This window comes from Mytilus galloprovincialis, chromosome 12 (assembly GCF_965363235.1).
Source record: "Mytilus galloprovincialis chromosome 12, xbMytGall1.hap1.1, whole genome shotgun sequence".
In the NCBI taxonomy this organism is placed as follows: domain Eukaryota; kingdom Metazoa; phylum Mollusca; class Bivalvia; order Mytilida; family Mytilidae; genus Mytilus; species Mytilus galloprovincialis.
Window position 1 is genome coordinate 829,631 of NC_134849.1, and position 27,648 is coordinate 857,278.

At 33.9% G+C, this 27,648-nt stretch overlaps 1 protein-coding gene across 6 annotated transcripts in view; it reads right to left on the bottom strand.

Moving 5' to 3' along the window:
- LOC143054464 (uncharacterized) overlaps positions 1 to 27,648 on the bottom strand; it is a 286,121-nt gene that overhangs the window by 199,692 nt on the left and 58,781 nt on the right. For 3 of the 6 annotated variants that reach the window (XM_076227475.1, XM_076227476.1, XM_076227474.1), the window contains exon 9: positions 25,056 to 25,139. The exons of 2 other annotated variants lie outside the window; for them this stretch is intronic. In XM_076227475.1, coding sequence (XP_076083590.1) covers positions 25,056 to 25,139 — 84 coding nt within the window. Of the gene's footprint in view, positions 1 to 18,708; positions 24,344 to 25,055; positions 25,140 to 27,648 lie in introns of those variants that run through there. One more of the 6 variants, XM_076227483.1, reaches the window with a different exon arrangement.

A 27,648-nucleotide genomic window follows, 5' to 3' on the forward strand; every position in this document is an offset into this window, starting at 1 on the left:
TGAAAACAAAACTTTACGACAAAAGAGATGATTTCAGCTTTCCAATTGTGAACTTTCCATTTCTATGTAGCAACATTCCAGCAGCACCTGCATACGGGGTATATATCTCCCAATTGATACGATATTCCCGTGCTTGCATTTCCTATCATGATTTTCTTTATAGAGGGTTGCTGCTCACAAGGAAGCTATTAAACCAAGAGTTCCAAATGGTGAAGTTGAAATCATCCCTTCGTAAATTTTACGGACGCCATCACGAGTTGGTTGACCGTTATGGAATAACCGTATCACAAATGATATCGGATATATGTTCCTTTCGTCGTAACTACAATCCCCTTCCCTTTCCTGAATGTGACCTACCGAATTAGACTATTTACCGGATTTGTTTTCACATAAGCAACACGACGGGTGCCGCATGTGGAGCAGGATCTGCTTACCCTTCCGGAGCACCTGAGATCACCCCTAGTTTTTGGTGGGGTTCGTGTTGTTTATTCTTTAGTTTTCTATGTTGTGTCATGTGTACTATTGTTTTTCTGTTTGTCTTTTTCAATTTTAGCCATGGCGTTGTCAGTTTGTTTTAGATTTATGAGTTTGACTGTCCCTTTGGTATCTTTCGTCCCTCTTTTATACGTATAGCTTTATCTGTATAGTAAAATTGCAGTATAATCCATCTTATTAAATCCATATGCATGTTGTATGAATTGAATGGTTATCAAAGTGGTTAAATTAGTGGAAGATATTATGGACATAATTGTGCAAATCGTGATACAAGCATGAAATTTGGTATATGGGTTGACAAAATGATAATTAAAAAAATTAAGCTGCTGGCCATAAAAAAATCTTTTTTTTTTCAATATGGCCACCGCTCATTTTGCAAATGGCGTCATATATCCAATTGGTTACATTTCGTAACTGTTTTGAAAGCTTTTTAATAAGTATAATCTAACGTAAATTTTGATAAAACTCAAATTACAGTTCCTAAAGTACGGAAAAACAATACCTTCATAAAAAAAGTGACTTCCGCTCCCAAAATGGGTGCAAAACGTGGAAAATGTCAATTTTATTATTTCTATCAACTTAACAAGAGATATCACAGACTTTGTTAAGTTAAAATGCATTTATAGTTTGTTTAGAAAGACTTTTAATATCTGACAGTTACCAATACACAAACCTGTACACGGACTGCCAGAACGGTAGCAGTTTCTTACTCAATACTATTAATTAATTTGTATATTTTAACTTATTTGATTCGTTCAGGGAAAGTCACATGTTAAACTATACACATGGAAAAAAGTATTGCAACACCTTGATTTGTTAAAACTTGAAAAATTAGCCTCTTTTTTTAGATGAAATATCATAAAATATGTGAATAATATTATTGAAACATAGTTTATGATAACATTGGCATTGAAACGAACAAAAAATGTTTGAAAAAAAAATGATTTATATAACCACAATTTTAATAACAAAATGAAGTGTTTTTTGTACAAAAAAAATGCATTTTACAACTTTTACTGTAGTCGAACTTTACAATGTCAGACATTTCAAAATTAATCTTCAGATGACTGTTCACATCATGGTTGATCGTTATATGCCAAAGAATTAGTACTTTGTGCGCAGCCTCCATTCAAACGGATCACCGCATCTTAACGTCTTCTCATTCCTGCCATAAATCGACTAATTTGTTGCTAAGGTAGCAGCAACCATTTCTGATGAAGGGCATTGTTTATGTCATGATGTGTTTGAACTGGGGTGTACTTTCGCGCACTTTCTGCCCAATAGTGTCCCATATATGCTCGATATGGTTCAAATTCGGGCTACGATCGGGCCAAGGAAGATGAACCAAATTCAATTTGAACATTGGATCTTCCTCCACGATGCTAATTTCCAACTTTGGCGAGCTCTGCACTACATTAGATACGGAAAACTGTGTGTCTGTTCGTTAGCAAAGGTCTCCGAAATGGTCTTATCGCATGATAACCAGTAGCGATGAGTTGATCTCGAACAGTTCTTGTTAAAAGGCTCCTGTATTGCCACCACTCTCTTTTTAGGATTTTCTTGTATGCAATGGGTTTCCTTCTGACCAACCTTCATTATGCTTGATTTTCTCTAGCAAATGGTATAGGGGGTCTTCATTATCTCGGAAGGTCTTTAACAGCGTTTATTGCCTGATTTTTATTCTCAAAACGACTTATAGTGGAATGGTGATGACCAACAATACGTGCAGTTGTTACAGCGACATCCCTGCTTCTCTTATGCTGATAATCTGCCATCTTGCTGCAGTTAAGAGTTGTCAAGGACCCATTACAAGGTGTCAATCACATAACTTTAAAAACTTGGTTATTTAAAGTGTTGAAAACAATGAGGGCAAAAACATCTGTTTTGCTGTTTACGGGTACAGTAGCTGCATGTGCAGATACAAACTTATCGAGTCGATATTTATTTATTAAACTCAGGTGATACTTAAATAATGTTTAACTAGTTCTATTTTACCAAATTATATCACACAAAAATAAAGAGTGTTTTTTTAATTTCAATTTCAATTTGGTGTTGCAATACTTTTTTCCATATTTATTTATTAAACTCAGGTGATACTTGAATAATGTTTAACTAGTTCTATTTTACCAAATTATATCACAAAAAAATAAAGAGTGTTTTTTTAATTTTAATTTCAATTTGGTGTTGCAATACTTTTTTACATGTGTATACATTTTCGAAGGTGATCGAAAACGGCGGATAGCAAAATGCATATTGCACAGCAAAATGCACATTGCACGGTTTATTTATATGTTGTTAATGTCTAAGAGACAATATGATATCTATAAAAATTCAAACAAAATCAAATGACGATTTTGATACAAATATGGTTGGAAATTAATAATATAACAATTATAGCCTATGTATGAGGTCAATATCGACCCAAGAAGTATATCGACCTCGGTCTTCGTCCTCAGTCAATATACTTCTCTCAGGTCAATATATTCTTGTATCGCCCTCATACAAAGGCTATAGTTGTATATTATTCCACAGTTTATACACATTGATAGTTTAATCAATATCTGATTGGTTGAGACCATCCTACATGTCATTGAACAAATCTTCATATCTTTCTCAGGCACGGGAAATAAATGTATATTATACTTTCTCTATTTTTTATTTTTTAGCATCCCAATATATTTTACTTACTGATGTTTAGTTACATTACGATGTTTATCTCTGATTTATATACTGGTTACCAATGCAGATGACAAATTGGTGTCATTCATTATCTAAACAGAATCCACACGATATATGCGACCATTCTTGGATGAAATTAATGTTATTTTAATAGGTTTTTTTTTTAAACTATAAATAATAAATTACGATGCGAAATATGTTCTAGTTACTCCCCTTTGGCCGATCATTTGATATTCTCGCTTAAATGATTTTGATTAGTGTTCACTCAACTTTGAGGTTTAAAGTGAATTCCTTTTTCTAGTCATTATAATTCTTTAGAGAAATCATATCGACAAAAATTTCCACCCTCCCTCCCTTTTTATTTTGTTTAAAATTTCTATTTTATTTATTTTATTTTTGCATATTTTGCATCAGTAACTTATGCGGCGGATATTTAATTTTTGTGGTCCGCCATTATGTGCATTATTCTAGTTTAACTGAATAAGTATTAGATTTTGTATATGTATTAGTAATTGTTCTTTATATTATTGTTAAGACATGTATGTAAAGATTTATGTTTTCGGCAAAATAAATTTATTTTATCATTACAGTCTATTATGAAGCCAAAAGTAATTTTACACTTTTTGAAACCATTTTTATCAATTTTCAATTTCCATTGTCTAAATTGTTCATTGTTCATGTGTTGCTACCGTATATTTTATGTTTCATTGCTCATGTGTTGTTTCCGTATATTTTAGCCACTCGTCTTGAGCCTACCCATTTGATCCGATAACACCCCATATAGCAATAAAATTATACTTGTATTGCCATTCATAACTTTTAACAGACCAATTAACAGACCGAGTTTTATACATCCGACCCATTAACAGACCAGGTTTTAAATGAAGATTGATTTATGTCACCAAAATACAGATTTTCGTGTGAATTTTTTACACAAAGATATCAATATAATGGTTAGCAAACATAATGCTTGTCTTTTTTCGATGTTCAAAATATGCCTGCTAGTAAATTCAACCAACGTGTCATTTAGTGTACATTTTGTGTGTGTAAAATGTGTATAAATGTATTGATGGCTAACCCGCCTTTTCGTTTTATAAAACGTACATCGAAGCTAGAAAAATGATAATTACACCACTGGACTCAGTATATTGAATTGTTTTGTAAGACATGAATAATAAAAATATATTCAAAAAGTTATACGATGAAACATCCTAAACTTTAAATGATTTTCTCGAGAACACCTGATTAACAGATTTTAGCCAACCTGATCAACAGAACGACCGCCGATATAGCCGCATACTCAATATAGATTAACCGACCAATCTCTCGGTTAGCCGATTGTCGACCGTGACTAAGCTACACTCCTTGTCTATTGTGGCATACTGTATGTCGATCTCTAGATGTTTTTGTGTTGTTATGTTGCTGTCGGAATGATATTCCCCCTTTACTCATCTGTAGATCACTTATAGTTTACCTATTTGTCATAGTGATCGGCAAACAGGCAAACCTCACCCTCCCCCCCAAAAAAAAATTAAAAAGTTTATGATTTGATCCACCCCCCCCCCCCCCCCCCCCACGTTTGTGAAGTGTTATCGACAAAGAGTTACAGGAACCACCTGTTAACATTTCTTGATCGACTTCTATTCGTCTGTGTATAAGACGTGTAAAACAAAACATTTATATATATATATGTGCTTCACATAAATGATTTAAATTAATAAGGGTATATACTACGTATGGAGGCAATATAATACAAAAAAATATCTAGTCCCACGAAGGTGAATAGTCGGTACATTTAAAAAATCATTTATCGTGATTTTATTGCTCCAAGTAATAGTGCGACTATCGGCACGTAGAAAATTTACTCTCACCACTAGCTGTGATTTGAGCAGAATTATTTGCAATAGACGATCACCCTCCACAATTAAAGAAAAAACAGTAATATGAATAATACCAATAAAAAAAGCTGTCAAGGAAATCAAACATTTACTATCATATTTCTCTCGACAATCACACTGACGCGCGAAGAAACAATACAAACATCTAGACAAACACGGGACACAGTGAGATATCTTCGGATGAAGAAAATAATGAGGTCTTTATTCTATATTCTATACAGGAGGAAAAATTTATTTTTAACGTCTAGTGGTAAATATTACATGAATATCAAGAATATAAAATGTTTAAACGATATGACTCTGAACCTGTTAGATAAGTTCGGAGGCAGAAAATAAAGAGGTCTTTATTCTATCTGGACCGACAGGAGTGGAGATTTATTCTTAACGCCCAGTGGCAAATATTATATGAATATCAAGAATATAAAATGTTTAAACGATATGACTCTGAACCTGTTAGATACGTTCGGAGGCAGAAAATAATGAGATCTTTATTCTATCTGGACCGACAGGAGTGGAGATTTATTCTTAACGCCCAGTGGCAAATATTACATGAATATCAAGAATATAAAATGTTTAAACGATATGACTCTGAACCTGTTAGATAAGTTCGGACGCAGAAATAATGAGGTCTTTATTCTATCTGGACTGACAGGAGGGCGATTTATGTTTAACGCCCAGTGGCAAATATTACATGAATATCAAGAATATAAAATGTTACTACGAAATGACTCTGAACCTGCCAACATCACATGTATGGTACACATTATATGCAGCATATCAGCAATTTGAAATTAATGTCTCTTCATTGATACAATGTACACGTGTACTTTTGACAAATATATTTGAAAATGTTAAATTTTAATGGAAAATATGAAAAAATGAAGAAGAAATTAAAAGTTGCACTGGCTACTGTCTATTGATCATGAAGAAGCATCTGTCTTAGTTTTGTAAAATGACGCGGGAAAATAGATTTCACTAACTACGAGTAATCTCAGATATGTAATGTGCGTCTTTTGGATATTTTTTTCATTTTGTTGTTGCTTTAATTTATTCGATTAATTCAGGTTTTTTTGGGACGTATTATCATATTCCGTTGTCCGTCCGTCCGTGGTCAACACTTCGGACAATAACTCAAAAACGCTTTCACCAATTGTCATGAAACTTTAGGGAAGTGTTTATATCTATAGACATAAGCTACTTTTCAATTTAAAAAAAATGATTTTTGAAGTATGGTGACTATATGCATAAAAAAGGGAGAGGGTTTACAGTTTTCGAACATTAACTCGAAAACCCCTTGAATAGTTTCCGTGAGACTTTGTTGTTTTGTTTATCTATACACTTAAACGAGAAGACCTCATTTTGTGAGTCGCTTCTCTTCCTTCCGCAAAAAAATAATCATCATGCCTCTGTGTCCTATAGGTCGCGTTTGTCATCCATTCTTATGATTATTCTGTTGGGGTTATTTTTGGAGAAAAACGGAAAAAAAAGGTGTCCGGATATTTTAACCCAGACCGACTTTTAAGTCATAGTCAAGACTTTCGATTTTACACTTTTAACTATTACTCGGGGACAGGAAAATTATTTTCGCGTTATTCTGCATGCATATTATGATTATACTCCTATTATATATAGAGACTTTCTTTATAATATAGCAGTGATCGCCGTGGAGAAGAATGTTGGAATTGATAGTTAATTGCAAAAACACTTAATGTATAATATACGTATGTTCCTATAGTATACAGAAAGGCGAAAATCATGGAATTTAACACACAAAAAACGGACTTTGGAAAAATGGGAGAAAGCTTAAAATAGTTGTTCTGTGTCGAAATGCCTATTACTTTTGGTACTTTTTCTGTAATTCTCCAGACATAAAATCTTTTAAAAACATTCATCCTCCTACAGTAAACATACTTTCAATCAAGCTCTAAATGCCCGCTATTTCGTTTGTTTATAAATCCCGTCATTAGTTTTCTCGTTGGAATTGTAACATATTGTCATCTCGGGGCAATTTAAGTAACGGTACGGGTAATGTTTTACTCATTGTTGAAGCTGTACGTTGACCTATTGTTGATTACATCTACGTCATTTGTTCTCTGATGGAAAGTTGTCTCATTATAACTTACTATACAGTATGGGTTTTACTCATTGTTGAAGCTGTACGGTGACCTATTGTTGCTTACATCTACGTCATTTGTTCTCTAGTGGATGGTTGTCTCATTATAACTTACTTTACAGTATGGGTTTTATTCATTGTTGAAGCTGTACGGTTACCTATTGTTGCTTACATCTACGTCATTTGTTCTCTGGTGGATAATTGTCTCATTATAACTTACTATACAGTACGGGTTTTACTCATTGTTGAAGCTGTACGGTTACCTAATGTTGCTTACATCTACGTCATTTGTTCTCTGGTGAATAGTTGTCTCATTATAACTTACTATACAGTATGGGTTTTATTCATTGTTGAAGCTGTACGGTAACCTATTGTTGCTGACATCTACGTCATTAGTTCTCTGGTGGATTGATGTCTCATTATAACTTACTATACAGTATGGAATTTACTCATTGTTGAAGTTATACAGTGACCTATTCTTGCTTACATCTACGTCATTTGTTCTCTGGTGGATAGTTGTCTCATTATAATTTACTATACAGTATGGGTTTTACTCATTGTTGAAGCTGTACGGTGAACTGTTGTTGCTTACATCTACGCATTTGTTCTCTGGTGAATAGTTGTCTCATTATAACTTACTATACAGTATGGGTTTTACTCATTGTTGAAGCCGTACGGTGACCTATTGTTGTTTACATCTACGTCATTTGTTCTCTGGTGGATAGTTGTCTCATTATAACTTACAATACAGTATGGGTTTTACTCATTGTTGAAGCTGTACGGTAACCTATTGTTGATTACATCTACGTCATTTATTCTCTGGTGGATAGTTGTCTTATTATAACTAACTATACAGTATGGGTTTTACTCATTGTTGAATAAAATTTACGGTACCAATTTTCTTGCACCAGATGCGCATTTCGACAATACATGTCTCTTCAGTGATGCTCGTGGCCAAAATATTTGAAATCCAAAGCTTATATAAAAGATGAAGAGCTATAATCCAAAAGGTCCAAAAAGTATAGCCAAATCCGAGAAAGGAATCAGAGCTTTGCATGAGGGAGATACATTCCTTAATTTATAATAATTTCTATCATTTTGTAACAGTAAATTTTAATAACACAAAAATCCGTATTTTCATGCCAGTACCGAAGTACTGGCTACTGGGGTGGTGATACCCTCGGGGACTAATAGTCCACCAGCAGAGGCATCGACCCAGTGGTAGTAATAAAATTTACGGTACCAATTTTCTTGCACCAGATGCGCATTTCGACAATACATGTCTCTTCAGTGATGCTCGTGGCCAAAATATTTGAAATCCAAAGCTTATATAAAAGATGAAGAGCTATAATCCAAAAGGTCCAAAAAGTATAGCCAAATCAGAGAAAGGAATCAGAGCTTTGCATGAGGGAGATACATTCCTTAATTTATAATAATTTCTATCATTTTGTAACAGTAAATTTTAATAACACAAAAATCCGTATTTTCATGCCAGTACCGGTGTACTGGCTACTGGGGTGGTGATACCCTCGGGGACTAATAGTCCACCAGCAGAGGCATCGACCCAGTGGTAGTAATAAAATTTACGGTACCAATTTTCTTGCACCAGATGCGCATTTCGACAATACATGTCTCTTCAGTGATGCTCGTGGCCAAAATATTTGAAATCCAAAGCTTATATAAAAGATGAAGAGCTATAATCCAAAAGGTCCAAAAAGTATAGCCAAATCCGAGAAAGGAATCAGAGCTTTGCATGAGGGAGATACATTCTTTAATTTATAATAATTTCTATCATTTTGTAACAGTAAATTTTAATAACACAAAAATCCGTATTTTCATGCCAGTACCGAAGTACTGGCTATTGGGGTGGTGATACCCTCGGGGACTAATAGTCCACCAGCAGAGGCATCGACCCAGTGGTAGTAATAAAATTTACGGTACCAATTTTCTTGCACCAGATGCGCATTTCCACAATACATGTCTCTTCAGTGATGCTCGTGGCCAAAATATTTGAAATCCAAAGCTTATATAAAAGATGAAGAGCTATAATCCAAAAGGTCCAAAAAGTATAGCCAAATCAGAGAAAGGAATCAGAGCTTTGCATGAGGGAGATACATTCCTTAATTTATAATAATTTCTATCATTTTGTAACAGTAAATTTTAATAACACAAAAATCCGTATTTTCATGCCAGTACCGAAGTACTGGCTACTGGGGTGGTGATACCCTCGGGGACTAATAGTCCACCAGCAGAGGCATCGACCCAGTGGTAGTAATAAAATTTACGGTACCAATTTTCTTGCACCAGATGCGCATTTCGACAATACATGTCTCTTCAGTGATGCTCGTGGCCAAAATATTTGAAATCCAAAGCTTATATAAAAGATGAAGAGCTATAATCCAAAAGGTCCAAAAAGTATAGCCAAATCCGAGAAAGGAATCAGAGCTTTGCATGAGGGAGATACATTCCTTAATTTATAATAATTTCTATCATTTTGTAACAGTAAATTTTAATAACACAAAAATCCGTATTTTCATGCCAGTACCGAAGTACTGGCTACTGGGGTGGTGATACCCTCGGGGACTAATAGTCCACCAGCAGAGGCATCGACCCAGTGGTAGTAATAAAATTTACGGTACCAATTTTCTTGCACCAGATGCGCATTTCGACAATACATGTCTCTTCAGTGATGCTCGTGGCCAAAATATTTGAAATCCAAAGCTTATATAAAAGATGAAGAGCTATAATCCAAAAGGTCCAAAAAGTATAGCCAAATCCGAGAAAGGAATCAGAGCTTTGCATGAGGGAGGTACATTCCTTAATTTATAATAATTTCTATCATTTTGTAACAGTAAATTTTAATAACACAAAAATCCGTATTTTCATGCCAGTACCGGTGTACTGGCTACTGGGGTGGTGATACCCTCGGGGACTAATAGTCCACCAGCAGAGGCATCGACCCAGTGGTAGTAATAAAATTTATGGTACCAATTTTCTTGCACCAGATGCGCATTTCGACAATACATGTCTCTTCAGTGATGCTCGTGGCCAAAATATTTGAAATCCAAAGCTTATATTAAAGATGAAGAGCTATAATCCAAAAGGTCCAAAAAGTATAGCCAAATCCGAGAAAGGAATCAGAGCTTTGCATGAGGGAGATACATTCCTTAATTTATAATAATTTCTATCATTTTGTAACAGTAAATTTTAATAACACAAAAATCCGTATTTTCATGCCAGTACCGAAGTACTGGCTATTGGGGTGGTGATACCCTCGGGGACTAATAGTCCACCAGCAGAGGCATCGACCCAGTGGTAGTAATAAAATTTACGGTACCAATTTTCTTGCACCAGATGCGCATTTCCACAATACATGTCTCTTCAGTGATGCTCGTGGCCAAAATATTTGAAATCCAAAGCTTATATAAAAGATGAAGAGCTATAATCCAAAAGGTCCAAAAAGTATAGCCAAATCAGAGAAAGGAATCAGAGCTTTGCATGAGGGAGATACATTCCTTAATTTATAATAATTTCTATCATTTTGTAACAGTAAATTTTAATAACACAAAAATCCGTATTTTCATGCCAGTACCGAAGTACTGGCTACTGGGGTGGTGATACCCTCGGGGACTAATAGTCCACCAGCAGAGGCATCGACCCAGTGGTAGTAATAAAATTTACGGTACCAATTTTCTTGCACCAGATGCGCATTTCGACAATACATGTCTCTTCAGTGATGCTCGTGGCCAAAATATTTGAAATCCAAAGCTTATATAAAAGATGAAGAGCTATAATCCAAAAGGTCCAAAAAGTATAGCCAAATCCGAGAAAGGAATCAGAGCTTTGCATGAGGGAGATACATTCCTTAATTTATAATAATTTCTATCATTTTGTAACAGTAAATTTTAATAACACAAAAATCCGTATTTTCATGCCAGTACTGAAGTACTGGCTACTGGGGTGGTGATACCCTCGGGGACTAATAGTCCACCAGCAGAGGCATCGACCCAGTGGTAGTAATAAAATTTACGGTACCAATTTTCTTGCACCAGATGCGCATTTCGACAATACATGTCTCTTCAGTGATGCTCGTGGCCAAAATATTTGAAATCCAAAGCTTATATAAAAGATGAAGAGCTATAATCCAAAAGGTCCAAAAAGTATAGCCAAATCAGAGAAAGGAATCAGAGCTTTGCATGAGGGAGATACATTCCTTAATTTATAATAATTTCTATCATTTTGTAACAGTAAATTTTAATAACACAAAAATCCGTATTTTCATGCCAGTACCGAAGTACTGGCTACTGGGGTGGTGATACCCTCGGGGACTAATAGTCCACCAGCAGAGGCATCGACCCAGTGGTAGTAATAAAATTTACGGTACCAATTTTCTTGCACCAGATGCGCATTTCGACAATACATGTCTCTTCAGTGATGCTCGTGGCCAAAATATTTGAAATCCAAAGCTTATATAAAAGATGAAGAGCTATAATCCAAAAGGTCCAAAAAGTATAGCCAAATCCGAGAAAGGAATCAGAGCTTTGCATGAGGGAGGTACATTCCTTAATTTATAATAATTTCTATCATTTTGTAACAGTAAATTTTAATAACACAAAAATCCGTATTTTCATGCCAGTACCGAAGTACTGGCTACTGGGGTGGTGATACCCTCGGGGACTAATAGTCCACCAGCAGAGGCATCGACCCAGTGGTAGTAATAAAATTTACGGTACCAATTTTCTTGCTCCAGATGCGCATTTCGACAATACATGTCTCTTCAGTGATGGCTCGTGGCCAAAATATTTGAAATCCAAAGCTTATATAAAAGATGAAGAGCTATAATCCAAAAGGTCCAAAAAGTATAGCCAAATCAGAGAAAGGAATCAGAGCTTTGCATGAGGGAGATACATTCCTTAATTTATAATAATTTCTATCATTTTGTAACAGTAAATTTTAATAACACAAAAATCCGTATTTTCATGCCAGTATCGAAGTACTGGCTACTGGGGTGGTGATACCCTCGGGGACTAATAGTCCACCAGCAGAGGGATGTTGAAGCTGTACGGTGACCTATTGTTGATTACATCTACGTCATTGTTCTCTGGTGGATAGTTGTCTCATTATAACTTACTATACAGTATGGGTTTTACTCATTGTTGAAGCTGTACGGTGACCTATTGTTGATTACATCTATGTCATTTGTTCTCTGGTGGATAGTTGTCTCATTATAACTTACTATACAGTATGGGTTTTACTCATTGTTGAAGCTGTACGGTGACCTATTGTTGATTACATCTACGTCATTTGTTCTCTGGTGGATAGTTGTCTCAATATAACTTACTCTACAGTATGGGTTTGACTCATTGTTGAAGCTGTACGGTGACCTATTGTTGATGACATCTACATCATTTGTTCTCTGGTGGATAGTTGTCTCATTATAACTTACTATACAGTATGGGTTTTACTCATTGTTGAACCTGTTCAGTGACCTATTGTTGATTACATCTACGTCATTTGTTCTCTGGTGGATAGTTGTCTCATTATAACTTACTATACAGTATGGGTTTTACTCATTGTTGAAGCCGTACAGTAACCTATTGTTGCTAACATCTACGGTATTTGTTCTCTGGTGGATAGTTGTCTCATTATAACTTACTATACAGTATGGGTTTTACTCATTGTTGAAGCCGTACGTTGACCTTTTGTTGATTACATCTACGTCATTTGTTCTCTGGTGGATAGTTGTCTCATTATAACTTACTATACAGTTTGGGTTTTACTCATTGTTGAAGGTGTACGGTGACCTATTGTTGTTAACATATACATCATTTGTTCTCTAGTGGATAGTTGTCTCATTATAACTTACTATACAGTATGGGTTTTACTCATTGTTGAAGCAGTACGTTGACCTATTGTTGCTGATATCTGCGTCATTTGTTCTCTGGTGGATAGTTGTCTCATTAGAACTTACTATACAGTATGGGTTTTACTCATTGTTGAAGCTGTACGGTGACCTATTGTTGATTACATCTTCGTCATTTGTTCTATGGTGGATAGTTGTCTCATTATAATTTACTATACAGTTTGGGTTTTACTCATTGTTGAAGCTGTACGGTGACCTATTGTTGATTACATCTACGTCATTTGTTCTCTGGTGGATAGTTGTCTCATTATAACTTACTATACAGTATGGGTTTTACTCATTGTTGAAGCTGTACGGTGACCTATTGTTGATTACATCTTCGTCATTTGTTCTCTGGTGGATAGTTATCTCATTAAAACTTACTATACAGTATGGGTTTTACTCATTATTGAAGCTGTATAGTGACCTATTGTTGCTGACATCTACGTCATTTGTTCTCTGGTGGATAGTTGTCTCATTATAACTTACTATACAGTATGGATTTTACTCATTGTTGAAGCTGTACGGTGACCTATTGTTGCTTACATCTACGTCATTTGTTCTCTGGTGGATAGTTGTCTCATTATAACTTACTATACAGTTTAGTTTTTACTCATTGTTGAAGTGTACAGTGACCTATTGTTGATTACATCTTCGTCATTTGTTCTCCGGTGGATAGTTGTCTCAATATAACTTACTATACAGTATGGGTTTTACTCATTGTTGAAGCTGTACGGTGACCTATTGTTGCTTACATCTACGTCATTTGTTCTCTGGTGGATAGTTGTCTCTTTATAACTTACTATACAGTATGGATTTTACTCATTGTTGAAGCTGTACGGTGACCTATTGTTGCTTACATCTACGTCATTTGTTCTCTGGTGGATAGTTATCTCATTAGAACTTACTATACAGTATGGGTTTTACTCATTGTTGAAGCTGTACAGTGACCTATTGTTGCTTACATCTACGTCATTTGTTCTCTGGTGGATAGTTGTCTCATTATAACTTACTATACAGTATGGGTTTTACTCATTGTTGAAACTGTACAGTGACCTATTGTTGATTACATCTACGTCATTTTTTCTCTGGTGGATAGTTGTCTCATTATAATTTACTATACAGTACATAGATGCCAACCCCCTTTTGACCATTTCAGTAACAAACTATCAAATTTTCCGTATTAAAAGTTTTCAGTAATCATTCAAAAACGTGCATTTACCAATAAAAATTACTGAAGAGTGATTGCAAAGTGATGTGCACTAATATGTTTCGTTTAACATGTTATCTGTAGTATGTATTCTTTTCATTAATTGTTTAGATGTTCTCGACTCGTATATTTTCATTTTGTCAAGGAGAAGTAGAGAAAGGGGGAAAGCTACTCATAAAATGCAAGTTTGCCTCTTTGGAAGTCAGTTAGTTACCCAAAAATAGGTCGATAACTCCCGAGAAACCGGGAGTATCACATTGGCATTTTCTAAATACCGGAACAAGACGGAAAAGCAATGATAACAATCCGCTTTTTACAAAATTGATCGACGATGATTGCGAATCCGTAACTATTCGACTTTGATCGTAGTAGCGTAGTTTTTATCGCAAAATCGGAAAAATTACGGGAAAATCGTAATGGTTGGCATCTATGTACAGTATGGATTTTACTCATTGTTGAAGCTGTACGGTGACCTATTGTTGATTAAATCTACATCATTTGTTCTCTGGTGGATAGTTGTCTCATTATAATTTACTGTACAGTATGGATTTTACTCATTGTTGAAGCTGTACAGTGACCTATTGTTGCTAACATCTACATCATTTGTTCTCTGGTGGATAGTTGTCTCATTATAATTTACTATACAGTATGGATTTTACTCATTGTTGAAGCTGTACGGTGACCTATTGTTGATTACATCTACGTCATTTGTTCTCTGGTGGATAGTTGTCTCATTATAACTTACTATACAGTATGGGTTTTACTCATTGTTGAAGCTGTACGGTGACCTATTGTTGATTACATCTACGTCATTTGTTCTCTGGTGGATAGTTGTCTCATTATAACTTACTATACAGTATGGGTTTTACTCATTGTTGAAGTTGTACGGTGACCTATTGTTGATTACATCTACGTCATTTGTTCTCTGGTGGATAGTTGTCTCATTTTAACTTACTATACAGTATGGGTTTTACTCATTGTTGAAGCTGTACGGTGACCTATTGTTGCTTACATCTACGTCATTTGTTCTCTGGTGGATAGTTGTCTCATTTTAACTTACTATACAGTATGCGTTTTACTCATTGTTGAAGCTGTAGAGTTACCTATTGTTGCTTACATCTACGTCATTTGTTCTCTAGTGGATAGTTGTCTCATTTAAACTTACTATACAGTATGGGTTTTACTCATTGTTGAAGCCGTACAGCGACTTATTGTTGGTAATATATACGTCATTTGTTCTTTGGTGGATAGTTGTCATTCATCTTCTTTTTTTATATTGAAACAACAGACTGATGACGCAGACGTCAGAGAGAACGATTACTTTTTCGCCTCCGTGACAATAGGTCAGACAACAAGGACCCAGAAAAATTAGAGACAAATCGAGTAAGAAACCAATGCTAGTTCACATGGTTATAGTCCACAGAAACATATATTACATGAACACATTGTTCTTGATTAGAGCTCTTACTTCTATATGCTCCACGCATAGCCGAGAACAGCACATTTCAAGTCTTTGAGCCTGTTTTGGCTCGATCTCACGTCCACCCACACTCGAAGGCAAGCACACTACCACCTTTGAACCTGTTTTGGCTCGACCTCACGTCCACCCACACTCGAAGGCAAGCACACAACCACTAGACTACAATAGGTGGTTTTATATCATATGTCATGTCCACTCGATACAAACAAAATAAAATTTGGATTTTTTTGTTGTTTTTCATTTGAAAGTTACACTGAGATCTTCAGGAAAATAATACACCACCAATAATTTCAGTCTATTGATAACCACTGTAAAATTAACAATTGATCTTTAAAATACTAGGGATTTTTATATCTCTCAAAAAGATATTTTACACCCCAGATAGGTTATTCATTACTCAATATATATTGTCCTGAAGCAAAACCTTTCCCAAATTTTCATGAAGATAGGACATTTGATTTAAAGATAGCATCAGAAAACAATTAATGTTGCCACAATTTCAGTCGGCTGTGCCTTATGGCTTTGGACTTGTACATACATTAGGCCGTTTAGTTTTTGTCTCGCCGTCGACATTCGTCGCAGTATGCGAGACATATGTATTAATATCCGGCGGTGTGAACTATATGTGTAAAGCTTTATATTTTAGAAGGTACAAGACCTGGATGCTTCATATCTTTTATGTAGATACCTTATGATACGAAGTTCCTGTTTGTCATATGTCCAATGTCCTTGACCCCCATTTTCATGGTTCAGCGACTGCTTGAAAACAAATTTGAGTTTTTTTGTCATGTGAATTTTTCACTTATTATAAGTAATAGGATAACCATATTTGGTATATTGGTTCCTTACAACGTCTACATGTCCGTCAGATAGGGTTCACCTGACATCGACCTTATTTCATGGATCAGTGATCAAGGTTAAAGTTACGTGATTAGGTCCATTTCTCAAATACAAAGACTGGCAGTTTGGTGCAAGAAAATTGATACCGTTAATTTTATTACTATCACTGGGTCGATGCCTCTGCTGGTGGACTATTAGTCCCCGAGGGTATCACCAGCCCAGTAGCCAGTACTTCGGTACTGGCATGAAAATACGGATTATTTTTGTGTTATTGAATTTGCTGTTACAAAATGATAGAAATTATTATAAATTTTAAGGAATGTATCTCCCTCATGCAAAGCTCTGATTCCTTTCACGGATTTGGCTATACTTTTTGGACCTTTTGGATTATAGCTCTTCATCTTTTATATAAGCTTTGGATTTCAAATATTTTGGCCACGAGCATCACTGAAGAGACATGTATTGTCGAAATGCGCATCTGGTGCAAGAAAATTGATACCGTTAATTTTATTTCATCTGACCTTGACCTCATTATCATGGTTCATTGCTTTAATGTTAAATTTTTGTGTTTTGATCTGTTTTGCAAGTACTATAATCAACAGTTTAACTATATTTTGAGTATGGAATCGTTGTAAGGTGTACATGTCTCTCTGGCAATTATCATCTGACCTTGACCTCATTTTAACGGTTCATTGGCCAATGTTAAGCTTTTGTGGTTTGGTCTGTTTTTCCAGTACTATAAGCAGTAGGTCAACTTTATTTGGTGTATGGAATGGTTGTAAGGTGTATATGTCTGTCTGGCAGGTACCATCGGACCTTGTCCTCATTTTCATGGTTCATTGGTAAATGTTAAGTGTTTTTTGTTTTTTTTTGTCTGTCTTTCAATTATCATAAACAATAGGTCAATTATATTTTGTGTATAAAAAAATTGTAAGGTGTATATGTCTGTTTGACGGCATTTATTTGACCTGAGTTTCTGTGAATTTTTTAGTTAAACCTTTATCTTTAAGACTTTCAACATAAAATCAATGGTCAGTAAAACTGGCGAGACATTAAAACGTGTGCATTCGTGTTTGTTTGAAATATAACATAGTTTTTTTTTTATGTCTGAGCCTTATACAGCTTACTACAGTTATAGGTTTACCTAATTGTTGAAGGCCTTATGGTGACCTATAGTTGATGACATATAATTTTGGTCTCTATGGTATACTAGTCTCATTGGCAATCATATCATATCTCCATATCTTTATTTTAGTTACCTAAAACGTAATATAGGCCTCAAAACTTTCAGTAGATTTACAGACACTGTAACATGACCTATTTATCCTAAAATCAGTACAGTTTTTCCAACGAAGCAATATCAAATCAAGTTGTGTGAAATAATCATTTTGGATTGAAATATTCTGTCCCTAAGAAAACTGGAAAGCTGACTCCCAGACATCTTTTGATGATATGATTATAATAAAGCCAAGTTGACTTTTGTAGTTAAAGCTGTTATCCTAAAGCTAGCAAGTAAAAGGTTTGTTTGGCCTACTTTCTTTGTTTGTATAAAAGTTGGTTGCACTACTCCGTCATCTGTTATCCTAATGCTAGCAAGTAAAAGGTTTGTTTGGCCTACTTGCTTTGTTTGTATAAAAGTTGGTTGCACTACTCCGTCATCTGTTATCCTAAAGCTAGCAAGTAAAAGGTTTGTTTGGCCTACTTGCTTTGTTTGTATAAAAGTTGGTTGCACTACTCCGTCATCTGTTAGCCTAATGCTAGCAAGTAAAATGTTTGTTTGGCCTACTTGCTTTGTTTGTATAAAAGTTGGTTGCACTACTCCGTCATCTGTTAGCCTAATGCTAGTAAGTAAAAGGTTTGTTTGGCCTACTTGCTTTGTTTGTATAAAAGTTGGTTGCACTACTCCGTCATGTTAATTGCACAATTTGTCATTATGTAATGTAAACTGCAAAGACAAAATGATGAATGCATTCTCCAAATCTATCATATTCACATTGAATACTGTTCAAACCCAATTCAAACGTAGAAGACAATAACTATCAGTCTTTTTAACAAATTAACATATATTTAAGTGAATAAAAATACAGAAAATACTGATAAATAATTTTATTATGATTAATTTTATATCATCAAAATATATTTCTATATTACAATATATAATTCAAACAGTAATAAATGGTAAAAATAATTGTTACTGGAAATTCTTAATTCTATTACTTGAGACTTATCACAATACATAGATTGATTTTGCTGTAACTTACAAGGAGTTAATTAACTATAATAAACTTGAGTCTGCATTGATAACATGGCATCTCTAGACAGTAAAACTGTGATACTAAAAATGTCTTTACCAGGGGAATTTATCTAAAGCTGTCATAGTAATGGTACGTATTTTACTGCACCAGAAGCTGTCATATTGAAACTTTTTTTTCTACAGATGCATTACTCTGCAATGTTAAAGATTAGGACAAATTTCACAAACATTCGAAAGAGAAAAAAATACTCTTGAGTCATGAAAATTTCAGTAAATAACTTACAAACAATTCTTGCAGTAAGATTTTTTTGAAACAGCCCCTGCAATTTTTGAAACAGCCCCTGCAATTTTTGAAAACAGGGACATAAGATAGTGACTTAAAAATGCTGTTAGCTGCCATGTTAAAACTTTATGAGGTTACTACAAAATGGTAAAAAAAACTGGCAAAGCAAGTAAGTATCATACTTTTTTTGAAGTAGGGTGGTTATACACAGCATTCAATCTATTACTTTCATAACTTCCAGGAGAGATCAAAGAATTTGAAACAAGAGTGCACACACTGAAAAGTCTTTCCTGCTTTACTCATTATTTTTAGTGCAATTTTGCCTCTGATCCTTTTTGAGAGTTTCAATCATGTTTAATACCAAGCTAGTCATAAGACTTGAAACAAAAACAATATATTAAGTATTATCTTTGTCAGTACTATTTCACCAATACAAAGACTAAAAGTTACATAAGAAAAAAGAATCTTTAAATAAATCATACGAAAATGTCTATTAATGTTATAGATATAAAGATGATCAAAATGAGCAAGACATATACCAACAGATAATTTATTGAAAACCTATGTTTTAATGAAAATGTCTATTAATGTTATAGATATAAAGACTAAAAGTTACATACGAAAAAAGAATACAAAATCTTTAAAACAATCATACAAAAATGTTTATTAATTTTATAGATATAAAGATAATCAAAATGAGCAAGACATATACCAACAGATAATTTATTGAAAACCTATGTTTTTTTGCAGGGGGGGAGCTGAATATAAATTTTGAATGTTTAACCAGAAGGAATAAATCGCCGAGGGCAGCTGGATACCACCATAGAGGTCCAACCCTGAACAGTTGGGGAAAAAATGGACACAATATTCGCGCTTGATGCAGGTCTGAATTTGGATTGTAATTCAATAGTTGACACATAAAAGGTTTCTGACACAGACTAACGGAGTTTGCAACCATAATAACCCATTTAAATACATCATAAAAGTCTTGAAATAGAAAATGACATACATAATCATAGCTAAAATTAATTTACCTTAATCAGCAATTTTAGAATTATTAAAATAGTAACTTCAAAAAATGAATTGACAGCTAATCACCTCAAAACAATACAAAAATTGTTTATACATAATTTAACAGCAGTGTAAGGGATGTAATTAAAATTCTTCAAACGATGACGACGTGATATCATTATACGACCAATGGTATCACGTCAATACATATAAAAATGCATACAAAATTAAGTAAAAACTCATTCAAGGTTTCAAATAAAATCATCTTTCAAAAGCTAAAAAGCAATAGACGGAAAGACAAACAGACAATGGACCCAAAGTGATGACAGATCTTACATGGCCTGTCAGGCCTGCTGTAATACAATATTATTTCTTTAGCATATATATAGATCACTGTTTTTTCTTCTTTAGAATGTATGGTTATTACGTGTCGTAATAATTAGTTCTATTAACAGATTAAATACAACATATTTATCTTGCAATTATACATTTCCAAAACATCCAAACAAAACAAACAATATAGGGGTTTGTCATGTTAGCAAAATATAGAAAGGAATACATACACAAGAGAAAACACGAACAAACATTTATAACAATACAAATAAAATGGTAGTCTATATTTGTAGACAGTACATAAAAGTAGGTCATACAATCAGTAAAATGTTACACAAGAGAAAACACGACTCTACATAACAATACAAAAACAATGGTAGGCTATATTTGTATACATACAAAAAGAAAATGTGGTATGATTGCCAATGAAACAACTCTTCACAAGAGACCAAATGACACAGAAATTAACAACTTTAGGTCACAATACGACCTTTAACAATGAGCAAAGCCCATACCGCTATATATAACTGCACCATCTTACAATAAACGTACAATATGCTCATGTCCCACTTCGCATGCAAAAAAATAATGGAGTTGTTCCATCTTCTTTTGTCATGTTTATGTTGGCAGTGTGGTTCAGAAGACAACGGACTACACCTATCCTACCAATAATACAGTAAAATGTTGTATGTTTAACATGAGAAGCAAATTAGGCAAAGATATGATTGTAAATTTGTCTGTCCATTGTAATTAATTTCGCCATTCAAAAAGAGTTTTACAAGTGACTTATTACTTGTTTTCCAATACCTGTATTGTATTGATGTACATGTACGTATTTATTTATTTGTTTTCTGATTGAATATTGTTACACTTAATAATACAAAAAATGACCTGGATAGTCAGGCAGAAAGAAATGTGAATTAAGAAAACAATGAAGTAATTAAAACGAATACTAAGTAACAATAGAAATACAATGTGTACTAAGTGTGGTACAGTTTTATTCATTGGCATCAACAAAATGTGTTTACTGCATTTGAATCTAAAATGTTTCTTCTATTCCTTGTAATACAATTAAGATATGTATTCACGTAATGTGAAGCTTAACTGCATGTGTAGAAATAGAGAGAATATGATGGGATGAATTTCAGTAAATACCAAACATAAACAAACACCTAACAACAAGAAAATAAAAAGGGTGTTTTTCTCATCTGCTGCATGATAGTTACATATCATAACAAACCACCGACTAAAGAACAAGATGTTTAAAAAAAGACATTTAACATCCCTTGCAGGTTTTTATAACATGTCACAAAGAACCACTGACAAAAGAACAAGAGTTAAGAAGAAAGTTTAACTTTCTTCTTTCTTTGTGTGATTTGTTAACATCATTACTATAGATGTATGTCCATTATCTGTTGCAATGGTTAACGGAGATGCCCCACCTAGTCTACATATCTGTGTATCTGCTCCTTTATCTAACAATAAACATACAATATCTTCATGTCCTACTTCACATGCAAAAAATAATGGGGAGGTTCCATCTTCTTTTGTCATGTTGATGTCAGCATTGTGGTCCAGAAGACAACTGACTATATCTATATTACCCACAAAACAGGCTATATGTAATGGAGAACAACCAGCTACTACATCCCAGACATAATATATTAACTTCTTATTGACATAATCTGCTACATGTGATGATTTATCCTCTACAAAGACATTAAACAAGCCTTGTTTTAGTTTGTCTAATGTGTACTGTTGGTGATTAGTATATGTATCTGCTATAGACTCTTTACTATGAACACAGATATTACAGTCAGCATTGTTCTCTAACAGTAACTTTACTATATCAGTATGTCTTTCCTGACTTGCCATGAACAGAGGACTACAGCCATTCTTGTTACATAGATTAACATTAGTATCCTTCTCTAACAGTAACTTCACTATATCAGTATGTCCTTCCTGACTTGCCATGAACAGAGGACTACAGCCATTCTTGTTACATAGATCAACATTAGGATTCTTCTCTAACAGTAACTTCGCTATATCAGTATGTCCATTATTACTTGCAATGAACAGAGGACTACAGCCATCCTTGTCAAATAGATCAACATTGGGATCCTTCTCTAACAGTAACTTCACTATATCAGTATGTCTTTCCTGACTTGCCATGAACAGAGGACTACAGCCATTCTTGTTACATAGATTAACATTAGTATCCTTCTCTAACAGTAACTTCACTATATCAGTATGTCCTTCCTGACTTGCCATGAACAGAGGACTACAGCCATTCTTGTTACATAGATCAACATTAGGATTCTTCTCTAACAGTAACTTCGCTATATCAGTATGTCCATTATTACTTGCAATGAACAGAGGACTACAGCCATTCTTGTTACATAGATTAACATTAGGAGTCTTCTCTAACAGTAACGTTACTATATCAGAATGTCCTTCCTGACTTGCCATGATTAGTCCAGTGATCCCATCATCTCTACATTGATCCACATCCACACCATTATGTAAAATCCACTGGACTATATCAGTATAACCAGTATAACAAGTACCTATCAGTGGAGTATTACCTGATGCACAGTCCTCCTTTGGTCTCACTGTATCCTTGGTACTGGCTAATATTACTTGTTGTGGTTTATCTAGTTGTAGTAAGTACTGTATTAACTTTTGTCTGAATGATGATACTTTTATATTATTGTTACTGAATACAGCTGACACCTTTCCTACTGACCAGTCCTTTATAAACCTTTCTAAATATGATTCTAAATAATCATCTGGTATTTCTATAATGAAGTCTATATTACTGTTCTTGTCATCTGGTGACTTCTGCCAGATAAAACGTTCATGTACTAATTTACTATCACCATGATCTATCAAACATGAAATCATTGTCTGACCAAAGTAATGAGCAAGGAAGTCAAATAGTTTATCATGTATAGTTCTATAAATTCCATTCTGTTTACCTATAAATGTACCATCTAGAGTGTCAAGTGCTTTCTTTAGTTTTGCCTTTGGTATACTGTTGAACTCACAAGCCTCACATGTGTCTTGTATGATCTGTCGTTGATCATCTGTCATTTTACCCTGGAACCATGTTTCATTTAGCTGATTATTAAAGAGAACACATAAAGCAAGACTACAAAGTTTATAGTTTCCTTCATCACCATGCTCACTTAACCTGTCTAGCTCACTTTTATAGACATCAAAAGGATTTTTAAAATATTCTTTGACATCTACATCTTCTTTTTCATGATATAAGGAACATAAGAGTGGGAAAAAATCACATTTAAAAGATAAATCATCAATATCTGTCATGCTTGTACCAATATAGGTTTTTGCTATATTTGTTTTCTCTACAGATGTAAGACATAACTTATCTGATATTAAATTACATTCACAGGATTTAAAAGGTGATAATATATTAAACTTTTCATCTTTATAGACTTGTAATCTACAAGATACAATAATCTTACAACATTTGTCTGCCATTATTGTTTTAATCACAGGTAACAGTTGTTTCCAGTTATCAATCTGTTGTTGATTGGCAGTAAAATTTCCACAAATATCATCTACAATGAAGACAGTCTGTTTACCAGGCTGATAATAATCTCTAATGTCTGCTGGTAATTCCACTGGTATTATATTGTATCCTTCTTTCTTTAAAACCAGTGCTGTGTGTCTGGCAGTAAATGATTTTCCTACTCCTGATGGGGCGGTTAGAGTCAAACAACTGTTGTCCTGTAACTGTTCCATGACATAATCACTGGCTCTTGTAGACACGAACATCTTATCTTTCTTTTCCCAGTCTTCTACTTGTTTTTTTATTAGCTCTGAAAAATATATAAGAGAAGCTTATAACAGAAAATTACTATTTATATGATAATTTCAAAGACATAAAATAGTGAATTGAGTCTATGTTGAAAGTTGTTTAACATTTTGACTTTCAGGACCTTTTATACCTTATTATACCGTACAAGTCTTCCTCATTGTTGAAGACTGGATGGTTAACTGTGAATGTTTACATACTTGCCCTTAGGTGGATAGGTGTCTCATTGAATTGGTCATCATACCTCATCAGTTTTCTTCATTGTTGGAGACAGGATGGTTACCTGTGAATGTTTATATACTTGTCCTTATGCATGTTATGAGTATAGGTGTCTCATTGGCCATCATACCCCATCTGCTTGTTGTCATAAAATCTCAGTTGAAAATATCCCTTCAAAACATATACTTACTAGCAAAACAATAATAAATTGTCTAGGTTAACCATTATTAATTGTAAAGTCATTCAAAATTATATGTAAATTGTTTTGAAATTTCATATTTGACAAATTATTTAAGAGGTGTTAATACAGCAAGTTATAAAGGACATACTGATATAATTAAGTTACTGTTAGAGAAGAGTCCCATTTTAGAAGTGAAAGCCTTTGATCTGACTCAATATCAAACATAAAAGCACAAGCATGTCCAGGGATTACAAGGGTGCAGTCTTTTGTTGTTGTCAAATTATAAAATGTCAAAATACACTAACTTATAATATACCTCTAATATTCTTTGGAATTATTTCACCCAGATCAGTTTCCATTTTCTTTAATTTCTCTTTAAGTTCTGAATTTTCTTCTTTTTCTGAAATCAGAACAGAATGTTTAAATTATGGTTTATTACACAAGAAAATTGTATTAAAAAAATGCATTCTACTAACATCCTGATATGTTCATAATAACATAAAATGCATCATAAGCACTTTTCAATTACTACATCAGGAACGCTCTAATACAATTATTTGATACCTCGCTGTGCATAAATACGTGATTTCCATTATAATTAATATTTGCAAGGGGCATAACTCATTTAAAAATATTTGATCAGCACTTATTTTCGAAAATGTCAAAGACATTGCTGATATAAACTTATGATACAAGTTTCATAAGATAAGAGCGCTGACAATGCAATTGTTCATATAATCAATATTTCCAATAGACATAACTCTTTTTATAATAATTGATCCCCACTCCCACTGATTGTTTAACTCTCTAAAGACATTGCTGATATAAATCTATAATATAAATTTCATAAACATCTGGCAAGAATTGTACACATTAGAGCTCTCTTAAGGCAATTTTCCATATACATAATCAATATTTCAAAGGGTATAACTCTTTTACAAATTATTGATCTGCACTGATTTTTAAACTTGTCAAAGACATTTTTAATATAAACCTGATTTAGGTTTCATAAAATTCTGGCAAGAATTGAACATATGAGAACGCAAACGATGCCATTTCCCATATAATGAGTGTTTCCAAGCGAAATAACTCTTTTAACAAGAAATGTGTCCATAGTACACGGATGCCCCACTCGCACTATAATTTTCTATATTGAGTGGACGGTGAAATTGGGGTCAAAACTATAGGGTGCTATAAACAGTTTCGTACTAAAAACTAGGGGTATTTCCCCAGTGAGATTTACATACTGATGGAATTCCCTGCTATTTATATACCACTAAATGAAAAAGTTGATTGTTTTTTATGTTCAATGTGAAAAACATATATTGAAGTTCAATTAAAATGCCACTTTTGTCAAGATTTAAAAAAAAAAATGTTTTTGTGACTTCCTACTATATGGGAGGCAACTCCATAAACAGCTGATTTTCACCTGTTGCAAAAAGCACTTTGATTTGTCAGGTAAGATAGCTCCTTTCGGAGCAGGCGAACGTAGGCTGAAACTACATTTTCTTATCAGCCGGATAAGCTCTTCGAAATGCATATTATAAGAAATCTCAAATATATGCACAGGTTACTGATCCGTGTGTCCAAAGGTGGTCTGTTTTTAAGGTTTTTTAGGGGGAAAATGCCTAATTTCCAGCTGATAACTTGTACCAATTTGCATGTTTAAACAAGAGATGTTGGATTTTTTTTTATTTATTCAGAAAGTTCATAGAATTATCTTTCCATTGATGTATAGATATCTATATAACTATGAATATCTGACTTCTGCATGATGGGTCCACTATTACATGCCCTGTTACAGAATGACGTCACGTAAAAAACTGTTGATTGCACCCTTAAGGGACAAATACAAAATATTAGTGATGTTTTAGCATAGAAATGTGTTTGCGAATGGAGTAAAATAATTCTGAAAAATATTGTACGGCATGTATACATTAATTTAAAAGCATCAGTTTGGTATATTTAATTCAAATATTACAGATTTGTACATAGCAACCAGATATAAGAAAACCAGACTCTAAGTCTGTGCGAATATTGAAGTTTTGTAATTTTTTGCGACGTCATGATATTTTTATTCAATCTCTCATATATTTGGAACCAAAAGTTGCATATGAAAAGTGTAGATTTTTTCTACTTTGACCTTTACTCCTGATCAGTGTTTCATAAAGTTTTATTCATTGTAATATATATTTGGTACTTTTTATAGTCAAAAAGGTACACATGCCATTCCTAAGAAAAACACTATTTCAATATGTTCTCAACTCAGCTATAACTTAGTTCATATAGTACTAGGAACAAAATCTATTTAAAGTAACTTTATTCATGCCTATTTCATAGTTTTTATTCTATTTATTTAAAAGAAACCCTATTTTATGATTTATTTTCTTTGTAAAACTGATGAAAATGTGATACAGGAAATGTTTGGGATTTGCCAGTTAAACTGTTTGCCACTGGCCAATATGCCACTACCGTGCGACATAAAAAAAGAGCTGTAGTTTCACTATTTGTGGTCACAATCCTTAAAGTAAGACATCATTTTAATCGGTATAGTGTACAGATTCAGAAAAGCTGAGAATTTTTTATATATCGCATACAAGGTTTTGCTTAAGGGTGCTATAAACAGTTTCGTACTAAAAACTAGGGGTATTTCCCCAGTGAGATTTACATACTGATGGAATTCCCTGCTATTTATATACCACTAAATGAAAAAGTTGATTGTTTTTTATGTTCAATGTGAAAAACATATATTGAAGTTCAATTAAAATGCCACTTTTGTCAAGATTTAAAAAAAAAAATGTTTTTGTGACTTCCTACTATATGGGAGGCAACTCCATAAACAGCTGATTTTCACCTGTTGCAAAAAGCACTTTGATTTGTCAGGTAAGATAGCTCCTTTCGGAGCAGGC